The 19,448-nt window shown below is 36.9% G+C and overlaps 1 protein-coding gene across 12 annotated transcripts in view; it reads right to left on the bottom strand.

The window, feature by feature from the left end:
* The window catches only part of ICA1 (islet cell autoantigen 1), a 72,048-nt gene that overhangs the window by 37,156 nt on the left and 15,444 nt on the right, over positions 1–19,448 (bottom strand). For all 12 annotated transcript variants that reach the window (XM_046938325.1, XM_040696543.2, XM_015281896.4 and 9 more), the window contains 3 exons: positions 18,643–18,715; positions 16,797–16,920; positions 14,361–14,559 (listed from right to left, as the gene is read on the bottom strand). In XM_046938325.1, the coding sequence (XP_046794281.1) occupies positions 14,361–14,559; positions 16,797–16,920; positions 18,643–18,715 (396 nt within the window). The remainder of the gene's footprint in view (positions 1–14,360; positions 14,560–16,796; positions 16,921–18,642; positions 18,716–19,448) is intronic.

Raw genomic sequence — 19,448 nt, forward strand, 5'->3', positions numbered from 1 at the left:
AATCATACCAGTTCAGCCTTTGTACTGGGGAAAAAAGCTACATTACTCTGAAAGAAGAAGTCAGAAGAGCACAAATGTATGATCAAAGATGTAAACAAGCTACTGTAAAAGGAATGAAAGATTTTTCAGTCTGGAAAAAAGAGCTGAATAAGGAGTGCATTGGGAGGCCATCAGACAACATACAGACATTAGGAAATGCTGTGCTTTGGCCACAAGAACCAGAGAACACTATATTAAACCAACAGACTGAACTCAACAAAAGGACAGCAGAACTTTAAATAACATCTGTTTCAGTTGAGAAACCTGCTATGTTTTATGATGTCTCCACAGGTCAGAGCATTACATGGAAATCACAGAATCATAGAATCACTTCCAAGGTTGGAAGAGATCTCCAAGATCATCCAGTCCAACTGCCCATCTCCCACCAATATTTCTCACTAAACCATGTTCCTCAGTGCCACACCCACACATTTCTTGAACACCTCCAGGGATGGTGACTCCACCACCTCCCTGGGCAGCCTGTTCCAGCACTTGACCAATCTTTTGGAGAAGAATTTTCTCCTAACATTCAGCCTGAACCTCCCCTGGTGCAACTTGAGGCCATTCCCTCTCATCCTATTGCTATTACATGGGAGAAAAGTACGACTCCCACCTCACCACAACCTCCCTTCAGATAGCTGTAGAGTGCAGTAAGGTCACCCTTGAGCCTATTCTCCAGACTGAACAATCCCAGTTCCTTCAGCTGCTCCTCCTAAGACTTGTGCTACAGACCCCTCACCAGCTTCACTGCCCTTCTCTGAACATCCTCCAGGTGCCTCAGTATCTTTCTTGTAGTGAGAGGCAACATGAACTTGCTCCATGCAATGTCCTGGTTGCTACTGTTGGTCGCAGATGATGGACAGATACCCCCATCCTGAAGAATCAGGTAACACTGAGGTGTGTGTGCAGGTCAGGGTGGGATTGTCAGCAAGGTGCTGTGCTGGACTGCGCCTGGATCAATGCCTTATCTGAAAGCTGTGCTGTGATCGAAAGCGGTACAGATACTTTCTAAGCACTGTTCCTAAAAGACAGCAGTCTTTCTCACTTCACTGACACCAGTGTAATAGCAGGCTTTTCAGTATCAAAATTCAAAACCATGTTGAATTTCCTAACTTAAGTGTTCCTTTTCAATTGCCAGGGTGTATTCACACACTGCCTATGCCCAACCATGCCTAAGTAAGGGAAAGCATTTAGAAATACTCCCTAAATTGTAACTGTAGGATAACAAGTAAGCTTTGAATTCACATAAATTAATTTGAGGAAAGATGGGTGTAATTTTCAGATACTCTGATGACTTTTACAGCCATGATTGCAGTGCAGACAAAAACCCAGATCTCAGTGCCTTACTTTCACAAAATTTTGTACCTCCCCACACTGAAATCTATGTATATCTTAAGATCTGGGATTTCAACTTTGAAAGTAGCATGTCATAACATACAGTGTCCACCTGGACAGATCAAGCTTAGCTTCCAGCATCCACTGCCCAAGCATGTAGGCAACACTCTTCAAGTCCTAGAGGGCTGTCTGCCAAGCGAACTTTAACTCATTATATTCAAAAGGGGAGTGGTGCACTGAACAGTAATATTGTCTACGTAAATCCTCACGAAAAAGATATAAACAGCAATTTCTATTTTGTATTGAACTTTTACTTTGCATTTGTGAGAACTGTTAGAGCAGCCCTCCTACTAGGTTAGATATTCTGATCAGAACTAGCTAAAGATAGCCTGAACTCATATACCAAAAGTCTTCCAGCTATTCAGTCAATGAGGTATTCTGTTTCAATACATCTCAAAATTTTGAGTATGGACTTTTTCCCTTGCCTATTTAATTTTCTGAGTTCAATCTGAGACCTCTTCCTCCATACTATCAATACTATGGTAGTACAAAAACTTACATCCAAATGCATCTTTGCAGCAGCAAAGTTTTATTAAATCCAAATCAAATATCTTCAAGACATGAAAACAATCTGTGGCAAGCAACATTGCTCCTTGTGTTAAATAACTTTATGAACAACTGCCCTGCAGCAATATGAATACACTTTCCATTATTAAAAAATGATTTAGTCCCTTCAGAGGAAAAACAAACAAACAAACAAAAACAGACTGAAAGGTACAGCCAGACATTAACAGAAAAATTATGATTTTTTTATTTAAACTAAGGAATTATGGAGATTTTCCACTTCCTTCCCAATTTCTACCCCTCTGGCACGACCCAACTCAGGGAGACAATAACATGCCATCCAGGGACAGCAGCCTCCTTTGAGTCCTTGCCACTCATCCAGCAGCTGGATGCAGCCTTGACCAAAGTTACATTTCTCAGCACAATCCAGTGAGTTCAACCAGCCAAAAGCCAGACAACAAAATATGTAGCTTCAAGCCTTAAAACAGCTTTTACAATCAGAGGAGCACAGTGCAATTCCACAATATGAATCCATCTGCTCAACCAGCCATCAGTTCATTGCAATAAAGCACACAACACAAGGAGAAATTAACATGCCAGTTTTAAGAAAAATAGCTATAAAATACAGGATGCAACCGACTCTCAGACGTGACAGCTGAGTCACTCCAACCATAATTTCCTTTAAAGAGGAGAAAGGTTTGTTAAATTTAAGAACCAAAAAGCAGCAAAAGTACCATATCTTCAGCTCTTCAGAACTTCACTCAAATTCATTACAGAAACAGAACAACAACCATACGCTGAAAATCTGGCAAAGCAAAAAAAGTGACTGAGTCACACCATCTTACAAGACTCAGGAGCCTCCAAGACCACAAATGTAGAGATGGATCAAGCGTTGCTTTTCCATCAGCTTAACTAAACAGTTTTTTAAAATGATTTTGAATTAAACAAATGCTAAACAAGTTTACAAAAGACTTACTTTAATTAAGAGTTGTTTACTTGAACCGAAGCTGTGAAGAAAACATTTTTAAGCTAAGTTCATATATGATATTCTCAATACAAAGTGAATGTTTGCGTTGAGCTTTGCACAAGTTGAACTACATTTAGGCACCATCTTTTGAAAAGCTGCATATCTGTACAGTCATCCCTCTTCTCAGGAAAAGGGCTGTAAGTACTACTGATTTTTCCTTTCCAAAAATCGTCCCCTACTTTTCAAATGCATAGCTCTGTGCTCTGTTACCCACCATCCTCAATTGCAATGGAAAGGTATCTCACAGTATTTTGATTCATTTTTATAGCTTGGATCAACATGCAAGTTATTTTTAAAAGAGAACAAACAGTAAATAACAATGTAAAGGAAAGGAGGGCAATAACAATCTCGCACCTAATCTGGCTAACAGAAGGTCTGCATTTTCTACTTCAAGCAGCCTAAGCATGTGCCTCAGCTTTCTGTTGGTGACAAGTTTCAGTATTAGTCAAGCTCAGGATGTGTACTATACCAGGCTGAAAGGCAAAAAATGTATTGATGCTAATACAGTCCTTGAAGCAAAGACATGCACAGAAAATAATTACCAATGTTCTTCCTAGTCCGTTGACCTAAATTGCAAGCAGGGCAACATTCACCTACATAGCATTACTTCAGAGTTTTGGGATAGATCTTTATGATATGACACCAAATGCAGTTCTAGCAGTAAGCACACATCTTTAAGTCTGCAGCTGAGAGTAATTACCACAACAGCATGCTTGGACACATACTATTCTTAACTGCAAACGGGTGCACATTTTTGCACAAGAACATATATCCTCTTTAGGGAGGAGGTCAGTTCTGATAACTCATATCCTCAAATGACTGAGGGAGTTGACAAAATCCAATAGCACAAATATATATAACCTGATACAGTCTGAAAACAGACATTTTTTCGTTACTGTAATTCAAGTCTGCAAGATGCCAAAAATGACTGTAAAGATTTGTAGCACAAAGCAGGCCAACCAAAACATGACAAAAGCAAATAAATAAGCTTCCAGGTATGGAAGATCTTCATCAGCTCTAAACCAGAAGTAACCTGGACTTAGCGTTAAATGTGCTGAGAATCACTCTGAGTTTTTCACAAGTCAGTTGTGTTAATTATATTGCACAATCTGAAAGCAAAGCACAGTTGGCAGGGAGGTGCTGGCAAGTGGGGAGCAATTAGACAGTTAGCTCTTGCAGGAGATAGAGATAGGTAATTACTGCTTTTGAAAACTGCTGAAAGACCAGCTAGAAGGGTGATGTAAAGAAAATTGTAACATAGCATAAAACAGCTCTCTACTATGACCATTTTATTCACCTAGTAATTATACAGCTCAGTTTCTATCTCACTTATTGAAGGTATTAAGTAAAGGGATGTTAAAAACTCATGTTTAGAGGCAGTAACACTTTCCCCAGTTAGAGCATCACTAGCTGGCTGCAAGGTTCTCTTGGCCAGTGTGAAGGGTTGTGATGTACCTGTGATGAGTAAATGCATAATGTGTTGGGGAATGCCACTGACAAACAAAGCAAATATTAGCAGTATGACACCAACACCCCCAGAAATATACTTGTGCCATCACCATGATAACCAAGTTGCCATTAATACTTAGTGCCTGGTTGCTCTCACTGTCCTGAGTACAAAGCCATCCTGTCTACAGTGCTAGCGCAGGAAGAGAAGTCATAGAATCATAGAATTGCTCAGGTTGGAAAAGACCTTCAAGATCATCAAATCCAACTGCTACCTAACCAAACTTACCCTAACTCTAACAACCCCCAGCTAAATCATGTCCCTGAGCACCACATCCAAACGGTTTTTAAACACATCCAGGGATGGTGACTCAACCACCTCCCTGGGGAGCCTATTCCAGTGCTTAACAACCCTTTCTATAAAGAAATGTTCCCTGATATCCAACCTAAACTTACCCTGGCACAGCTTAAGGCTATTTCCCCTTGTTCTGTCACCTGTCACTAGTGAGAAGAGACCACTTACAGCCCTGCTCTCGCTGTAAGCAGCTTTCAGATATTGGAAGAGAGCAATAAGGTCTCCCCTCAGCCTCCTTTTCCCCAGACTAAACAGCCCCAGTTCCTTCAGATGCTAACAGGTGAGTTTCAGATTTTGTTTTCTATTTAATTTTGCTTTTTGTTTTCAGATTTTGTTTTCTATTTAACATTTTTCTGCATGGGCAACAGAATGATAACCACTAATATTCACGAGTCACTTGTAACACAGTGTGTCTGTTGTACATAATTCTGCGTAGTGTTATTGGTTCAGAGATAAACACTATTTTGTATAAACAAACAGCTGTATTTACCTGAACTGACAGTGCTGTTAAGTAGAAAAATAAATTATGATAACTTTCATAGTTTATGTTTAATATGTCAATTTATTGCAACATATTTCCCCAAAATAATTTAATTATATTCCTTCCTGACACAAACTAAGATTTAAGTTATCAAAAAAATCCCTACATCTTCTATGTTGCACTTCTGACTTCACATTGCGCTATCACAGAAGAAACATCTGAAATTTAAGCACGGTTCAGGTAGGTATCCCTTAAAAAAAATTTAGTTGACACATCATGTCAGACATTTCTCTGGTTAGAATGGTTCTGTTTAGGGCTGTGGTTTTGTTGTTGTTTTTTTTTAATCAATTTTGTTTCACTGAGAGAAGGAGAAAAATCAAACATCGTATCTTAGAGAAGATTTAGAGCCTATGTAGCACATAACTGAACAGCAAAAGGCCTTAAGATGTAAAAGCAGATGGACCACATTATGTATGTGCCCAGGCATTTTAGGAAAGTATAAGAATGAATTCCTGGGCAGTGGCGACCAAAAAACTTGGTTCTCTTGTGTAAACAAAGTTTTCCCCAACAGCTGTATTCCCTTTCCTGTTTATTCTTCTCTCCTTCAGAATTCTCTCAGTTCAGCCACATCTGTAGTTCATTTATTTTTAAAAAATATTTCTTTAGCTACCTCCTAGCTTTTCAGATTATTGAGACTGAGGGAATTTCCCAAATCTCATTTCTCCCTTCACAACCTATCTCGTTTACATTTTTACACTTCATTTGGGCTCTGAATTCACATAACGTTCCATGTGGGTTAGGGGCTTTGCCCTCATAGATCAGTTTGCAGGATTAGAGTTTTCAAGTGACCACTTGAAATTGCCTAGGCAATTATCATTTCTTCCTGATTTTAAGACCAAAACACAGCAGGATAATTAAGTGAAAACAGCATTCAGTTGCTCCTGTCTTCCTTTTTATTAAATTTCAAGATTACCTTTAATGCGTACACATTCTATAATTATTAGATTTCAAAAATCTATTGAAGCCTAACGTTTGCCACATCATATCCGAGAGCACCTTTCTAATATTGGGGTCAATATTAGACAATATTGACAAAAAAAAAAATCATTACATTAAAGATTAACTTAACACTATTATTGAATTAAATAACTTTTTTTTTTTTCATTTGCTTTATTCTGCTGAAGTACTACAAGTTCTTCTAATTATATGAACAGTGGTTTTAACCTACTTTGTCTTGAGCTACAAGGGTGAAATTGCACAACAATTAAACCACGGCCACCTTTTTGCATTTCAAGTGGGTTGCACGTAACAAGAGTGCTGAAATATGTCTAACACTTCATTGTATTATTTTCCAGCCATTTTGCTGGGACTCATCTGACTCTTCTTAAAAATAACTGAGTGGATGATGAACCACCTCTCAAGGGCAAGCATCAGTCTCTGGAAGCAACTCTATCCTACAAGCAATACATCTGAAGATGATGTAATCTGCTCCAAAAGGCTTGCTTCTATTTTTAAATAGCATCCTTTTATTGTGCTTTTAAAAGGGCATCTCTATCACAAACTGTTACTTTGCATTTAACCTAGTAATAATCACCAGTGATATTCAATACATGTGAAAATAGCTTCAGCAAATCACTGATTTTTTTCTCATTGTCTAACAAAATCCTTACAATTAGTACTTGAAATAGTAATTTAAATTTATAGGATTATAAAATACACCGTGAAAAACTTCGGCTTAAGGTCAATTTGTTATAAAAAGGTGATTTTTTTAAAAAGCCAATTTAAAAATGCTTAAGCATTTTGTATGTAAAGTATATTTTGGTTTGGATTTCTGCACTTAATGCTACTGAATTTGACACTGGAGAACATGGAAAAAGCTTTACATCAGAAACAGCACAAAAAAGACGTTCTCAGCATTGAAACTTCATCTGGCTTTACAAGGAGAGACAATGATGACAATACAAAAAACATGATTTTTTACAAAGAGTTAGTGTGTTCTACTTTTCATCGCCATGATTTCTAAGTAAATCATTAAACACTTCCAGCATCATACAATTTCATATTAAAAAAAAAAAAAAAAAAAAAAAAAAAAGGTTAATTATGTTCTTTCTGTCCCAACCAGAAAGAAACAAAGTGTTTGGGTTAGATATTAGGAAAACCTTCTCTGAATGAGTAGTGATGCGCTGGGACAGGCTGCCCAGGGAGGTGGTGGAGTCACTGTCCCTGGAGGTGTTCAAGAAACGTGTTGGTGTGGTACTAAGGAACATAGTTTAGTGGGCAACATGGGTCATAGGTGGACAGTTGGTTTAGACGATCTTAGAGATCTTTTCCAACCTTAATTATTCTATGATTCTGATTTTCTTGATGGCAATAAGCATGCCACAAGAAGTGAAGGATGTGAATGCTGTTATCTCTGTCATCACTTTGCTACACTGAGATATAGATCTCTGAATGCTAAGTGATGATGTCTCACTAATTTTAGAGTACACAGCTATCATGCAGCAAATATTATTGGGTATCCTAGAAACTCACTTCATCTCTTCTGATGAGTAACAGCAATCCAAATCAGCAAGCAGATCAGCAAGAGTGATAAAGATGGACCATCAAAGTGATAGAGCCTATCTTCTCACATTTCTAACAGGTATGATGAAATTTAACAGTATTTTTCACATAATAGTGCCACAAATATCTCATATCTACTTATAGGTCTTTCTGTCATTTCCAGGGAAGAACAATCATCATCTACTATACCACATGCAAAGGCTTACATTTTTGTCACCTAAGTACAAAAAAAAAAAAAAAAAAAAAAGCTTTAAATTTTGCACTAGTTAACTTGAGAAGTTACTGTGGAAGTATCACCAAAAAAGAAACAGAAACAACTGCTGTCTACAACTTTTTCCTTTTTTTAAACCAAAGTTGATAAACAGTAAATACCATAGCTGGCTCTACAGATGAATCATTTACAGCGCTATTTGTAACTATGGCAGCTGAAAGTCTATTGATTACACCACTCTGACTGCAAAGGCCAAAGACATTTTTCTTTGGGATGCTGGCATACTTTGCTGCTTGGAAAACCAAAACACTTTCCAGCTCAATATCATCTGCAGAAGTAATTAACATTAGCACATTTTCTTTCAGTTAACTTTTAAATAATTAAACTAGAACACCATCAAGATCCACAAAACTTCTAAGACTGTTACCCTCAACTGAATTTCATTTACTAGATGAGCAAAATCACTTGGAAAATATATTACAAAACACAATTCTGTTCTTGTAGGAAAACAGAAAAATTGATCTTCAAGATATTTTCTATCATTATTTTCTATGAGTTTGTTTAGTGCTCCTCAACAAACAGTCTCAGCTCTTAAGTGCACTTAGTATTTACTGCAAGTTTAAATTCATTTTCCCAGTAAGCACTTTCGAACAATCGAGATTTATTACATGCAATGTATTTTTTCTACTACTTTCATAATTTGAATAGAACCACAAAATAACATCACAAAATTCTGTAATGTTATTTATAAACTTGTGTTGTTCATTACTCCTCATTTTGTTACTCTCTAAACGCCTACAGATTTTCTTTTCATCATTTTACCACAAACTGAAATTATTTTTACAAGGATGGGAACTGTCAAATTCATTCTTGTTTCAAAAAAAATCAGTACCATACTAGTTGTTTTTTTTTTCCTTTCCTTAGACTTTTTGCATTTCCTCAATGCTCCAACAGATTTAAGTTTAACAGACAATTAAAAAAATAATCCTCCAGCACATTTCCACAGTGCCTCCAGGCTTGCTGGGCTGTTTGCCCTGTTAATGGAGGGTTGCAATATGGAGATCTGGAGATGATGCTGTAACATGGCACAGCCCCTTCAGCATCACACAAGCCAAACCGCACTCCTACCAGGCTGAGCTGGTAGGCAGGGAGGCAGTGGAGGAACAAAGATGTAGGGGTGTGCAGAGCCTCCTAAGCCTCCCCTATAAAGCTGTGGCAGATGCATCTTATCCAGACTTGCTAGAGTCTTTATAATATATACATTTTAACGTTTCCCCTTTGACCTTTTGATCAATGGATTTATTTAGATTCTCGTTCTTCCCCAGCCATCCACACAAGCTTTAACTTCTTTCCTAAAAGACATCTAGCATAGAACTTGTGCTGATCAGCAACTCCCTACATGAGTACATTTATAAAAACAACAGTCTAAATGATTGTGATGTCATTAAAAGTTCTTCTTGTTGAGCTTCCCTTTTTCTTACTGCTTTGCCTTTTCTCTTGCCAGACATGTTTAAAATGCCATTTAAGGACATTCATTTTGTTTCAAGTATACATAGAGTGCCACAACTAGAAAAAACTTGAGATGAACTGCTCCCAAACAGTTCAGCTGCAAGCTTGCAAGTTTCTCGCAACTGCCAAGTAACAGCCTGACATTACGGGGCCTATATTTTTTAGGATCGTTAGGGAAAGTGGGAATGTACTGACACTTTTCTTCCAGGGTAGGATCTATTCCACTTCTTCAGCACCACTAAAGTAGACTCTACCCTGCAGTGCTGCACCACAAACTGTCTCGTCTCTCGGAACAAGGAGGCCCAGCATACACCGCAGTACTTGTTTCCACAAACGTACTCATCAAAAACCAACTCCTCTTCCAGACAGTACCCCAATCCAATATGTAACGCTTTACAAACAGATATATATTGCTGCTATCTCAGTGCCATAGGGCTTGCACTGTATTTCAAGTGGATGAATCTCACAGCATTCACAAAGCTCTGTGCCAAACAGCCCATATATTGTTTCTTATCCTTGCACAGATTCAACCTCATCTCCCTCCCATTGTTTGGTTCATACAGAAGCAGAGATCCTTGCTAAGCAGAGGAGAATATGCAACAAGGAGAAATTGAGCCTGCCAGTGGTTTACGGGCTGTGTTTCCACCCCTGGGGCAAACAGTTCCAGGTAGACTGAACCATGACAGAACCCCAGCCTCCACGTACCCAGTTCTCAGTACACTGCTACAGCACAGCTTGCCTGAGGGATCCCAGTACTTACAAAGCTCTGTGCATTTACAAAGCCACTTCAGCCTTGGCTTGAACCTCAGAATGAAGGGAAGCAGAGAGCAAAAAGATGATATAAAAACCCGTATATATAGTAAGAATTAATTTATTCTACCAATGAAGCATTATATATATATATATATATATCTTGCCATCTAAAGGATTTTTAATAAAGATCAGTGTGATAATTTTTTCAGCTTTTTAATTTTTAACCTGTTACAGGAGGTACTGTAACGTCTAGTTTTGAAAAGAATGTCTATATCACACTGTATAAACATGTGAGGTAGCTTAGCTAAGTAAAACTGAACCAAACAGCCTCTTCTATGTTGTTATAGGCAGTCTGTGGGAGGCTGTTGCCTGGTGGCACATCTATCACTCTGCACATTGGTATATTCCTTCTCAGAAAATGCATGGAAAAACTTCTTTGTTTTCCAGAGCTATGGTAAAGAGATTCAGGGACCACCAGCACTTGTGCTATTTGGTCTGTAATTTTATGGTATCACAGCAGAGCTCACACTGCAGAGTGCAGTCACCAGACAGATAGACCAGCCAAGACTTAAGAAACTAACAAACCTAATCAGTGGTGGTAAATTTGGTGAATGAACATTATCTCAATGAAGTTATTTTAAATATCACAGTATTGCATAGCAAAGCACTGGTTAGATTCCCTCAGGCGACACTTGACGCTCCAAACTGGGGATGAAAGACCACTGAATCTATAGTTGTGCTTGAGTATCCATAAATCATAGAATGGCCTGGGTTGAAAAGGACCTCAAAGATCATCCAGTTTCAACCCCCCTGCTATGTGCAGGGTTGCCAACTACTAGACCAGGCTCCCCAGAGCCACATCCAGCCTGGCCTTGAATGCCTCCAGGGATGGGGCATCCACAACCTCTCTGAGCAACCCATTCCAGTGTGCCACCTCCCTCTGAGCAAAAAACTTCCTAATATCTAACTTAAATCTCTCCTGTCTTAGTTTAAAACCATTCCCCCTTGTCCTATCACTATCCACGCATGTAAACAGTCGTTTATAATTTGTTTATAGGAAGAACAAAAAGAACAACAAACCTTCCAAAAACCAGTGGAGACGCACAGCATTTATAGAACACTGTGGAGAGAAGTAAACACTTCACCTGCTTCCTTGGTTTGACTCAAGTAGCAACAATCACAAGGATATCTTCGTGTAACAATGTAAAAAGGTTGTTCTGTGGGTTATTGCAGAAAAAACAACACTGTCACTTTGAAAGTGGCAGTAAGCTGGATCTATTGTATTTACACTGATGTCTTGGAAATAGCAGTAGGAAACTCAAGTACCTCACTGCTTTGAAAGAGAGCTACAAAAAATGCCTATGTTTTAACTCAGATTTTACCAGCTCTGAAAATACTGACTCAACTATTGATCTTTTAGCCTTAGCTACTCTGATGGGAGGTATGAAAAGCCCATCTGGATTGATTTAGCCTTGGTCTCCTGAAACAAGTACTGCCTCTGTACACGCAGTGATGTATTTAACATTATACTTTAACGGCCTACACGACTGAAAAACAGTCCTACAACCAGGTGATACAAATAATGCTGATGCACTGGGTACATTAAAGATCTCTATACTAGCACTGTTTAATCAAAATTATACAGACATTTACTAAAGTAACATGTAGTATTTTTTCAACAAGAAGTCTGAAGAATTTTTTTTTTAAAATGCTCTCTCAGATCAGCTCCATTAACTACTTGCTGGTGTATCACTACATAAGAAGCTCCAGATCAAACATTTCTCACTGGTGATGGTGTATTTGAGAATTTAAAAATCTTACATCTGTAATTATGGTGTTTTTCTCAACATAAAGTTAAGCATTACTTAAATTATGAGAGATCCAAAATAAGCTCTGCATTACAGTGCCACACTATGGTACAAATCAAGATCTGCAAGCAAGAATACAACAAAAAGAGAAAAAAAATAACTTCTATAATTATTTGAGACTGCAGTATCCACCATTTGTTATGTTTATCTTCACATCTCTAAAGCACTAAAAACAAACTTGTAGATAAATTATACTTTAGGATTTTGCTTTTGTAATGTTTTCCAAAAATGAGGAAGGTTTTACTTCTGCAAGTGTTAAAACATGAAGGAAAGCTGATACCAGGAGCATTCTTTACTTTGCTGGCTGCAAAACATTGAGGTTTTTGTTCTCTACAATACTATGTGATCTGAAAGGTTTTCTGTTGACAGCAAGAGGAAAGAAAGGCTCAAAGACATTCTTCAAGTTTTTTTGAGGTATTCAAGGCAATGCCATAGAATTTTAGCATCTATATCAAACACATCAATGATTTGTTTATGTTAGATATAACTCATTTCAGACTTACACATATTTCAATATATTTAACATGGTACAAATGGAAAAACTTTCCTAAATACTACTAAGATTAAAAAGACTTTATTTTTTCTGACCTTGAAGTACAGCAACACAAGAGGTCTGAAATTTCACATGCATCTTTTTAAATGCACAGCTCATGAATCAAAGCATACATTATTTTAATTACTCTGCCATTTACATAATTTATACCTTCCATAGCATTTGTTTTTCAAGAAAACTGTAAGTCAACTTTGTATGACCATTACCAGCACTGCTGCATTCATTCTAACATTCTGTGTTTTAAGTGTTTTTCTAATAAATCAAACATTACACATAAGCAATTGGCTGAGGCCAAGACCATACCAATTATTTTACCTGTAAGAACTTGCCATTATAAACATTTCCCACAAGGCATAATAAAATACTTGCCTGATGCCACAGGACTTACAAGAATATCCTGCACTGAAGGATATTAAATAAAGATTAGATGGCTAGCTGGAATTTCATCTGTTCCACCCCTTTCTTAATTGCTACTGTAACCACTTCAGTTTACAAGAAATGGTATAGTCTAGATGCATACCAGTTCTTTTCCATTAGGATGGCTCACTCAAGTTTTTAAGACCCCAAATTAAGCACCTTTCATCCCCACACACTTCCAGTCACAGAAAGATGACTGCTCAAGCCATTAATGAACAGGGATTGTCTTTTGTATGTTGTCTGTCTCTAGGACACGTTCCCATACATACACATGCATGCCTGCTAGCACAATTTCTGTATTTAGGCTTCCGCTTTTAGTTATCACACAATTTTAATAAGGTTGTTTTTGTTGATGGTGATGGTTTTTGTTTGTTTCTTTTTTACATGTACTCAAAGCACAAGCCATCAAGTTAAACTTAGGACCTTAATTCCTCATAACAGCCAATGTTTATAAACAGCAAACTGTGAATATTATAGTCATTAAGAAAAGTTCCAGTCCTTCACTAATACATGCAAGGGCCTCCTAAGCATTCCTCAACAGGATTAGCCCAAATAAATTCTACTCTCACACCTGGTAGCAAATCTGCAGGCTATCCTCTGTGACTTGTGATTTTTGGAAGCCCTTTGGCAGGGGAGGAGTATAGTCAACTTGACAGACACTGAATGAAAACAATTTATGGAGAGTGCATTCTTAACAGTTTTAATGGTTAGTAGTTGCCCAGGAATCATGCTGAACTGTGTATGGAACTCCTCACTCAAATCCGACAGCATTCCGTCCTGAAAAATCCTGCTTTTAACTGCACCCAAAGATTTATCAGCAGATACTATGGCATTTCTGTTATTCTGTCCATTTCAGTTACAAAAATATATTTTTCTTTCCCAGCTGAAAGCAGATAGTATCTTCTTCAATCAATCATTCAGGTATGACAGCTAAGTATTTAAAATTAGATAACCTTTTTTAAAACATATATTATATTTCAATTATAAAGATTTAAGATGAAGTTGAAATGACTACTGAAAAATGCTACTGCTATTTCTTACTACCACATCTTCCCTTACAGCCTACTCTTCTTTGAAGGATACTGTATTCCATATCAGATTAACTGGAGTTCTGTCACATGGAAAAAGATTAGTTATATTTAATGGCATTTTTAGCTCTGCAGTTATATCTTCCTCAGAACAATCAAAATCATTGCTTCATCAGGCATTCCATTCTAGGAAACTACAGGAAATGTCATACCTTCCTGAACTTTTCCATCTGCTTATAAAGATCTGGGTCCAGCTCCTGAGAAACATCTTTCATCCAAAGCAGAGCTCCTCTGTATTCAGTCCGATACTGTTCCATGCGATTTACTGTCAGCCACGTGTCTGAGATGGCCCTATATCTGAAAGTCTCCACTTCTTGATATAACCTAGTCAAAGGGGCACGCAGTGCTAATCTGGGGGAAGACATGAAGAAATGAGGAAAAGGAAGTAATTCCACAAAGGCATGCTAATTAATATAATTACTGATACTTTGCTAGAAATCAAAAGACAGAAATCAAAAAGAATTCACTTAATTTTTACTCTGAGTTTGGACAGTTGTACAGATTGGTTAGGAATATACACAAAATTGATAGTTTTGTATGCATATTGTGTTTCCAGTTCTCCTAGTCAAGTAGTGACCTTTCACAGTTTCTTTCACTTACTCATGCTAGTGGAAAAGAAACTTTTGCTAATGTGTATATTTTATTTAGCTAAAATGCTAACATTTACTTTTTAAACTTTCCTCTTTGCAAGTTGCATTTAACAAGTGTAAGAATATACCTGAATTTATTTATATTACTGGATACATACCAGAGATGCGTCAGGATAGTCATGTTACGCCTCAGAAAAAGCATTTCTATTAGCCTTTAATCTTCACATGTACATGTAAACAAAGAAGTCATCTGTCAGCTGCCTAATTAACTGATTTCCTTTTCTTTAATTTGAAGAATCTGAACAATTCTTTTGAAGGATATTTATCTTCAAGAAGGTTTTAGGGATTTTCTTAAATGTTTGTTCCAGATACTACACTTTGGAGAGGCAGCAGGGGACACTGTTGTCTTCTCTATGCCATCAATTCAGCTCCTAATGGGATCAGACTAGACAGAATTACTCCAACTTTTTCCATGTTTCCATCTGCTGCTTCTGCTTTCCTGTTTCTTGCCAGCAGCCACCTCACTGGAATAGGTTCAATCAGTTCCACACCAGTGTAGAGCTAGTTTAATTTGTCACTTAGGGACTTCCTAGGCCTAAGAGAATCTCTAATTTCAGCTCCAATAGCCAGCAAATTTCATTTACTTGATCTCCAGATTGCTACTGGCATTCAACATAAGTAAGAGCAATCCTCACTCCAAGATGAGCTTGAAGATGGCCCAAGAAGAAAAGAAAGACAAACATCTGTTTTTATTTTTATGGGAAATTATTTTAAAAGACACCATAAATGTACATCAAGTAAGAGATACAATAAAAAGTGAACTTCTTTCTGGGTCTTTTTTGGATATAATATGCATTTCTTCAATTCTACAAACACCTAACCAGTCATTCAAAGGAAAAATTCAGTTTACGTGGATAGATCGTATGGTGTGATTTGTGAAAAATGTTCAGCTATTTAAAAAAGCAAATCATTACGGTTTTTGCTCAAAGGTACATTACGTGTGTTCTGAAGATCTTACTCATGGCTGTTCCTGGATGTGCTAATGACCAAACTGTAGCCCAAGATAAACAAGAAATTCTCAGTACTTGGTAGGTTATGTTTTATTTTGAGCCAAACAGCTGCACTGCTCAGCTAAGCTGGAAAGTGTCATGATAATTAAAAGTCTCCCCAAATCCTACAGGAGTAGAGAATTTGATTTTTACTTTGTCACAGAACCGAACTTTCCCTTCTGACTGATGGAAAATTTAAAGCTTTCATAGTACTAATATGGAAAAAACAAATCACAAAAAATATCCACAGAACCAAAATCGCCCACGTATAATATAAAACCTAACAGCATCAAGTACTGTTGCTTTCAAACCCTTTGAAAAAAGCACAGAGTCAGTGAGACATCAAGAACTCTATGGAAAAGCAAAAGCTCATGCATTTCTGGGTCCCTGTGTATGCTTCACCTTTTACTAACTTGCTTCTACCCAATCTACATAAAGTCAGCAGGATCCTTGGGATTCTTTCTGTAAGGTTAAAGCAGGAAATGGCTTTGTTTAGTTGAGGTGTGAGACTCTATGGTCCAGAAAAAGCCACCTCCTACCCCTCCCAGGACCTAGACACCTACCCGCAATAGGACTGCCGTAGTGTTTTTTCACACAATGAGAATTGCAACTAAACAAGAGAGAGATCTGAACTAGCTTCTTTACTGTCCCACTGCTAGAAAGGCCATGCAGACAGCACCTGTATAGCTTCAGAACTGCTGAGCTGAACAGGCATACGTGGAGGAATCTGGAGATCCAGAGACACAGCAGGGCCATGAGACAGAGAACAGATCTGGCAAAAGTACTCAGAGCAAACCAGAAATATTGTCCATACTTCAACAATTTTTGTCAATAACAAATTTCTTATCGCTTTGTTCCTCACATATCTATAGTGGTAAAATAAATTATAGCAATGATGAGTTAACTACTATTATCCCATGTGACCAGATGGTAATTCTGACATACATACCTTTGCTGAGAAGAAAAGCAGAGAGCCTTTCCTGTTGCTTGCATCATTTTTCCTGCTCTTGTTTTATCCTGAGAACCCTGTGATCGAAGAAATTTCCCCAATTCATTTTCTTCCTGAGACAGAACTAATGAAAAATAAACGAGTGATCAAACACGTTATTTAAAATATTACTTACAGCTTTTAAACTGGCCTAACATCAAGTAGATTAAGTCACTCCAAACCCAAGCAGCACAGAAAAATTAATTTCATAGAATTCTTGAATTTATAAATCAGAATATTTGATGAGTTTCCTGAACTTAACAAGAATCACAAAATTTTGTCAGTGCCAAAAGTCAATAAAAGAACATGCTACTTTCTTCTTGTACAAAATAAATAAATAAAAAATAATAAATAAATAAATATAAAAAAATCACGGTTGGATTATATAAAGGACCCAAAAGTGGCTTAACTGTAGTATCCTTTTGTCTCTCTCTTTCTTTAAAAACTATCCTTTTTTAGTACCTGGACTACTTCAGTTTATTTACAAATTATTTACAGTAAAGCTAATTCTTAGCTACACTACCCAAAGCTTTTTCATTTGTTTTTACTCTTGGTCCTTGTTTTTCAAGCTTGACTACGACTGACTTTTTTTACTATGAAAAATCTAGTACTTCATGTTAAACATCATTTATTTTCAAACTGCTTTGCAGGACCATTTTTAGAACTCTAGAATTTTTCACATCTTAAATATTTTTGAATTTGTTTTTTTTAAATAAGAGGATGAACAAAAGTATATGTTTATGTATTGACATGTTGGCTACTCCCACTTTGGAACCTTAAGTTTCTATGATCTCACATCATTACAAAAACATTTAATGGTGGCCTCATCTAACAGTCTTTCAAAGTGGCTGTCTTCAATAGCACCTACTTCTTCCCAGGCTCAGTGAGGAGAACGCTCCAATATACTGAAAGATGTTACGAAGTCCTCTTTTCATTCTGGTAAATGTTGACAATCAAACCTATTGCAGACTCAGAGCATACTATGGCAGTGTGCTGCATGCACATCTCTGAGTAGGAAATTTCACCTGCTAGTGTGGAATACACCGTGAACTCCAATACAGTACTAGTCTGTATTACAATTTTACCTCAGTATCCTGAAATATCATCTCTGAACCTCTTCTTTGGACAGGCAAAAGAAAAAGGAAAGAGTAGAGAAAAAATGTATAAAATTGAACAGAAGAAAGTAAATTAAAAGGTGTTTCCAAAGTTGATTCTCTTTTCTAGGCCAGAAACCACAGCAGCAGAGTCAAAAATATTAATGGGAGAGAACTTCTTAGGTCTTTCAATACAACCTGCTGTTTCAAACTTCCCAAATGAGGTTCCTGTCTCTCACTAATGACTACTACTAATTAATGTCCACCTGTTGCAGTCAAGTCAGCATCATCAAATTCATCATAATAGCATGGATCAGTTAATTATAAAACTAGTAATAAGAACAATGATCTTCATAGTCAATCTTGATAAAAACACAAGAATTCAGAACAGAGTTAGAATTTCCAACACAAGACAGTTCTGAATTTAGATGGGCCACGTAATGTAATGGAAAAAAATTCAAAAATCAAGCTATCCTCCACAATTGTTGCTTTCTATCACTGTATAACACTGAATATAAAACTTAACATGAACTTGGAGATCTATAAACCATTAAGAAAGTCTACATGTAGGAGTCTACAAGGAATGTTATCTTTAATTTTAACTAGGATTAAAGCAGTAGTTCCCCATTTCCATTTTTACATTTTCACTTGTTAGATGATTCCCTACTGCAGATCTGCTTATCATTTTAACTGCTGTATTTGATCATACTTACAACAAATCCTTTTTTGATAAAGTTCTATTGCTTTCAACAACTCCATACATGTTCTCTGAATTGAATGGAACAGCTGGAATTGAAACAGAATAAACAAAAAGATTTCTTTAAGTGTATGCAAAAAACACTGAAGATTAAAACACAAAAAAGAGCTTGTCTTAACTTTTGTTGAAATTACTAGGAATTTGTATTTTCTTCTTGAATACTGAGTAACCTTTCCAGTTTGAAAGTGTACTTGCCTTACTAATTGTGTATTTCTTTCAATCACATTATCCATTGAAACTATATAGTCAGACCAGTCAAAACATACAAAAGGAAAAACACGTTTTGGAAACAGACCACACAGCTGATATTTAACCAAAGTACTAATGATTTGTTTTTTAATTAATAACTTTTGATACATATGAAGACGTACTAATCTTTGTTTTTTAATATCCTCCAGCAAAACAAAAGGTTATCAAAATGCCTATCAGCAGTTTCGCTGAAACGTGTTAAGGGGCAATAAATATATTAAATTTTTAATACCACAAAGTAGAGTGGAACAAATTCATATGGGTATGCCAACAGTAAAATTTTATATTTTAAAGTGGGCTTCTTACTATCACAATTCTGGTTTTCTAACCAAATTGATAAAGCAGCAGTTTCCCAAGAAAAGTATAGAAAAAACACCAGTCTTGATTAAGTTCAGAGAATTAACAGGAAAACAGAAATTACCACTCTGTTTTTCTATTCATCTAAAATCTTCAGACTGCAATTTAAACTTCAACGTCGCTATGTGAAGTACCATGCAAATAATAGCAAAACGG

This window comes from Gallus gallus, chromosome 2 (assembly GCF_016699485.2).
Source record: "Gallus gallus isolate bGalGal1 chromosome 2, bGalGal1.mat.broiler.GRCg7b, whole genome shotgun sequence".
Taxonomy (NCBI): Eukaryota; Metazoa; Chordata; class Aves; order Galliformes; family Phasianidae; genus Gallus; species Gallus gallus.